Raw genomic sequence first — 6,000 nt, forward strand, 5'->3', positions numbered from 1 at the left:
CTTAACTTGATTCAAACTTCCACGCTGGTTCAAACACATTTGAATTGGCCAAGCCTAAGCTTGATTAGAAGGGCAGTCCTTCAGAATGGGGATGGGGGGAATTGAAAATTAATGCCACTTAAATACTCAAGAACAACTAATCTAAAAAGTGTTCTTATTACCTCCCCTTACCCACAACAGACATTTATTTCTACTCCTATTCAGAGACCTACATGCCTCCAAATGAAGTGTGTCCTCAATACCCTTTTGGGAAAGGACATCATAGAAGCCCACAGAAACAGCCACTCAACATAAAAACTGATGATGAGTCCTTATTAGCACAATAAATGTGCTAATCCAACATCCAATAAAGAAGAAAATAACTGCTTGCTCGGATACTTTTCAGGTGTTAGAGCAATTCATTGGGATGACAGAGGAGTTCACACTATAAAATCCACACCAGCTGTGACAACAGAAATGAGACACAGTATTCCAGCTCATCTTCAGTGGTAACATATAAACAAATCCAGCTCTCTCACACATAGAAACTGTAACAAATTAATGCAATACAAGATACAGTGAGACATAAAAGCAGTTTCTTTGGTAAAGCGTGGAGGCTAAAGCCCAGTGTGTACAGGGTCTCCATTCTTGGCAATTTTCTTGATACTCCCACAGCTGTAGAGACTGAGTGTCACCTGGACTGCAGAGCAATGCAGTACATCTGCACTACTCCTGCTAGGAAAGGGCCCCAGTGCCAAGAGCCTTGGAACACTCCCCAAATCTCTTCAACAGCAAACAACTGAAATATACAACTGAAATATACACATCCTAGGTAACCTCATCCTTTAACCCACTGAGACAACAGACACTGAAGTCCAGGGACTCAGGGTAGTTCCACTGACCCCAAACTTCTCCCAAAAAAGCAGAGACAGACATATTCCTCAGGAGTAAGACAGAGGTTCCTATGACTAACTTGTGGGATCCAGCAATGTCATCTTTAATGAGCCTAGGCAAAAAAGTTTAACATATTGCTTTTGGTCAACAGAGACTTCTATTTCAACACTAAAGGCCACAATGATTCAAACCTGTTAGGTCAACACCAGAGACTGCAGAAGAAAGGTAGAACACTGCAGGAAAGAAGTGTCTGTACAAGCAAAATACTGTCACCAGCCCTGCAGTTCAGTTACCACCATGAATTAAACTATAAACTTCTTTTTAGAGCCTCTGCTTGCCATGTACATGCAAATAAGCAAAACTAGACTTGGGATGAAAATAAGTTACAGCAGATAAATCTCCACAGCCACAGAAAATCAAATGCTGATATTCATCTGCTTTGTCTTGACTTTTCACAAACATCTCACAGCTCTTGATCAGGCTTCTGGGATGGTCCTCTACCTTATGAGAATAATTTTGAAGAAGTAAGGAGACACACGTGGTCTTTTCAGAATGCACACTGCAAAACTTCCTCCTGCAGCAAAGCAATCAACTCAGCAAAATAAATCAAGGAAAATCCCAACCATTTCTACAATTTTCACAAACGAACTTGTTAGAACCACCTGCAAATGCAACAACCTCACTAGTTTACAATTCACTTCCCTAAATGAAAGCTTGAAGGTCTGTTTCTGAGTGATACCCTATAGAAAGAGCTTAGTTGAGATCTACCTACTTTTCCCTCATCGATCATGCATTTTCACATTTGGAAGTCATGTTATTTCCCTTCTCCAAAAGCATCTCCCTCTGTTGATACCATCAGAGTCATTCCCATTTGAGGCTGGAAGCAACCTTTTACTTGGCCCACACAATTCAACCCTTGGTGAAGCCCTAACATATCTTTCAGAACAATTCTAAGAATCAAACTCCTGTGTTGTGCACAAGTATTGCCTTCCCACTTGAATTGTAAGTTTACACATCCTTAATGCAGCCCATATGCCTCATTCACTTACTCTGCAAAAGCCCTTTCCACTGCATCAAAATGAAGTTGCTAATTCCCCATTTCTTCACAGGAATAATAATTTAGATAATGAACATTGGTTAGCTGAGGGATAGGAGTCCATATCATCATGGATGACAACAGTTTTGTAAGCCAAAATGGTCAGAGCTCAACTGTCCCAAACCATCAGAGAATCACAGATTTACATTCTTTTTCCCACCACAGGGACTTGAGAAGCTCATTTAATGCCATCTGGCACAACTTCCAGCAGTTGATGAAAATTCACTAGTATGAGATCTGGAGTTCAAGAAAATGGTAAATCCTGTTAACAAGCATAAGATAGCAACCAAATGATACTTTAGTGCTCCTTCACACGACCAGCCTGTCCAGAACTGAGAGCCCATGCCAAAAGACAGCAGCATCTGTACTGCAGCCTGCATTTGAAAGCTACACAAAGTACAGAAAACCACACAAAAGTAAACACTTAACAGCTTAGCTTTTCTACACAGAGGACATTAATTTTATTCCTTTCTCCCTTCCTCTCACATCACCTTTCACCTTGTCACTTATGATCTCTGTCTGAGATAGATGATAGGGAAATAGATGATAACCCTCTGGAATTATTATCTTCTGCAGAAAACATAGAAGAACATGCATCATTGTATCCTATCCTTACAGGACTACTTAACCCACGTTAAACAGCTGATCTCTCAATTTAATTTACAAAGCCCAGTTGTTAAGTAGGGCAGTGGAAGAGAGGTTGTGTGACTTGACACCTGGCCACTAAGACACTAAATAAAATTATGGAGTTCCCCAAGGACACAGAACCTCAGCATCAATACCAGAATTACAGCTCTCCATAATGCATCACTCCAACCATCACTCTCCAGAACCTGAATTTTGAAGTGTCTAAATCCTTTATATCTTGACATAAAACTTATTGCAAAGCACTGGGAAGTTTCACCTTTCATTCTTCACATCTTCAAATACAACTTATCCAACTTGAAATGCACCCAAACAATTAAACTCTGAGCTGTTGTTTACAGCTTGTAAAAAAGAAAGAAAAAACAAAAAGAGCAGGTATTTGTCTTCCCAGGAAATTGGAACTATTTTTCTCCTTTTATGTGTGGCATGCAGGTAGGTATGAAATTCTGTGGAATTCTACTGGGTTCTGTCTCCAGTACATCCACTTTCTTGATTAGTCATATTAGCACCAATATCCAAACACAAACCCTTTACACTCCTTACTGGTAGATTACTTCTACCACACTTGTATCCTGCCAGATAGGACTTTTATTTATATATGTATCTACACACAGAAACACAGACACACATAGACACAGCATGCTTTCAAATACATGAGCTATGCTTTTTTTAAGCCAAAGCTTCTAGGAATAGATACAGTCTGTATAGGACAGTCCAGACACAGCCTACAGATTAAAAAGTGTTGACGGCTACCAAACAACAAGATAGAAGAGACATCAATAACCAAGATGATTTTTTAAAATCTACAAGAAAACATGACAGAATACGTGATATCAAGAGTAATTATCTACTTAAACAACAGTTTAGACTCCAGTGAGTCGTCATTCTATGCTGCTTATATCAGCATTTCTTGGACACATACACAAGAGCATCTAGATGGACTGAAAGACCAGCCTGCTGTTTGTTACTTGGAGGGTAAGCTACAAAGTCAATAGAAGTGAAATTTGGAATTATTTTCCAGAAGTAATGCTACCTCCTTTTAACAAATACTGCATCATCAGAACAGTACTTACAAACACCTGCACCAGCATTACTTAGTAATGGCCAGCAGCCAAGAGACTGCCTGGTATAAAACCTGCTGATCTTCACTTGAATGTGCTTCTTACCATGTCCAAAAAAACCATGGGGAACCCACTTAGTTTTAGCTATTAACACCTGCTGTTGATCTGCCAAGTTCAATGCTGGACAGAGATATTACTGGTAAACAAGGCCAATTAACATCAGACAACCAAATTTTTTCACCGTTCTTCTACTTGGTGTCTCCAAGCAGGGGCTGACAGTTGCAATGAAATACTCAGGATGAAACATGACTAGCACATTGTTTTCCAATAAATGTCTTGCCTCAAACTTGTTTCATGCCTTAACTAGCTAATGCCAGTCTGGAATACATCAAAAATCTGAGATAAAGCCAACAACCATCTTTAATAAAACATGATGCAAATTACTGGACAGCTCACAAAGCTGCTGTCAGATATTTGGTACCTCAGCAATAGCCCTTAAACTCTTCAAAGGCTGTCCCAATCCACAGCACGGCATTATCCCAGAGCCTCTGCATTTAAGCACACCATCATCCAAACCTCTTCAGAAGTGGAGATACATTGCTGTGGAGATGCCCCTACTCGTACTGGTGCTTGGCCAGCTCTGGGAATACCTTTTATATCATGTATATCTCACCCTAGCTTAATCTGACAGAAGCAGGCAGTGACAAGAGTGTGTCCATTTTGCCCCAGGTCTGATTCTTTCCCCTCTTCCCAAGCCCCTGCTCCATAAGGTGCTCTTTCCACTGTCTTCCTGGATAAAAGGCGGGAGGTCATGAGGAAAAAAATGGCCGAAAGAGCAGTATTATGCAATAAGAGAAGAAATGCAATAATAACTCATCCTCTCCTGGAGATTTCCCATCACCCTCATGCTTTGCAAGCTGGATTAGAGCAAGCGTGACAGCCATCCGGCTCAAAGGCCCACTACAGTGCCCTGCGGGCAGGCTCCTCAGCTGCGGAAACAAAAAGGGATGCTCACAGTCCAGGTGCTTCTTCTTGGGCCCCATCACTTCATGCGTGGTGGCCTTGCAGACGGCTCTGGCTACGGCCGATCCCGTAACGCTGTACTGAGCAGCTGCGATGCGATCTGTCAGCGTCTGACCCGACATCTTCGAACGGCGTGCTGGCTGCTGCCTGCTCTGCAGGGGCGAAACACACGGAGGGGAGGCGGGGATGCCGGGTCCGCGGCCGGGGGAGGCACACGCACACGGGCAGGGACACGGGCACACGGGCACTCCGCCCCGCCACACGCACAATGCTCCCCCGGGCAGCCCGGCCCCTCCCGAGGCGCAGCCCCCCCGCCCCGTTGTGTAAGCCTCTGCCTCGCTAGAAGCCGCCCGGGGCAGGAAGAAGGGTATTTTAGGCGTTGCGAGGAACGCATGAAGGGGAAATAATGCCGGCAGCTGCAGGAGGCTGCACACGAATAGGGTGCGAGCCGCCGGGATGGGGGGCAGGCAGGCAGCCCTCCGCACCTGCCCGGGCAGCGCCCGCCCCACGGGGGAGCCTCCGCCGCGCCCCGGCCCCGCTGCGGCGTCCGCGCCGCCGCTCCCCGATGATGGCAGATTATGGCACCGTTGCGCCATGTTCTGCCCTCCCGGTGCCTCCCCCACCGCCGCCACCCCCGACCCCGACAGGGACCCCCCCCCCCCTCCCGCCGCGCCGGGAAGCGGGGCGCCGCTGGATGCGGCGGCGGCGGCGCCCAGCGCCATGCAGCATCCCGGCGAGGGGAATCAGCGGGATGCACCGAGCGCCAGCGGCCGACCTGTCAGTGCGTCCTTCCCTGCCGTCCTCCTGCCGCCGCTCCGGGGAGGGCACTGCCGGCCCCCGCCGCCGCCGCTGCCCGGCCCGGCCCGCTGGCGAGGCGCCCCGCGGCGCAGCAGCCCCCCCCGGCCCCCCGGCCCCGGTAGCCCCAGGTGCCGGGCGGGCTGTCCCCTCCCGCCGCCGCCTCCGCCGCCGGGGATGCGCTGGGCGTCCACGCCCGGGAGCCGACGCTGCTATTTCCAGCCGGCGGCTTAATCCTCCCGCAGCCTAATCCCCGCGCTACTGCCGCAGCAGCGCCGCCCCCAGCCCGGTGCAGAGGGCGGGACGGAGCGGAGCGAGCGGCGCTGCCGCCGCCGCAGATCGGTGGCCCGGCGCAGTCAGGTGACCCCGCTCCCCGCTCCCCGCTCCCGGGCCGGCGGCGGGCACGGCCGGAGCTGCTCCCGCCCGGCGCTGTCCCGGTGCGCATCCCCGACCGGGGGGAGCCGGAGCCGCCGGTGCTTCCCCGGCCAGCATCACGGTCCTGTCGTG

The 6,000-nt window shown here is 48.3% G+C and overlaps 1 protein-coding gene across 9 annotated transcripts in view; it reads right to left on the reverse strand.

Annotated features, from left to right (window-relative positions):
- Nucleotides 1-5,751, reverse strand: part of SNAP91 (synaptosome associated protein 91) — a 63,401-nt gene extending 57,650 nt beyond the window's left edge. For 8 of the 9 annotated variants that reach the window (XM_079326868.1, XM_079326867.1, XM_079326865.1 and 5 more), the window contains exon 1: nucleotides 4,691-4,984. In XM_079326868.1, coding sequence (XP_079182994.1) covers nucleotides 4,691-4,820 — 130 coding nt within the window. In that variant the 5' untranslated portion in view covers nucleotides 4,821-4,984. Of the gene's footprint in view, nucleotides 1-4,690; nucleotides 4,985-5,473 lie in introns of those variants that run through there. The other variant, XM_079326860.1, reaches the window with a different exon arrangement.
- Nucleotides 5,752-6,000: the final 249 nt, after the last annotated feature.

This window comes from Erithacus rubecula (genome assembly GCF_903797595.1).
Source record: "Erithacus rubecula genome assembly, chromosome: 2".
Taxonomy (NCBI): domain Eukaryota; kingdom Metazoa; phylum Chordata; class Aves; order Passeriformes; family Muscicapidae; genus Erithacus; species Erithacus rubecula.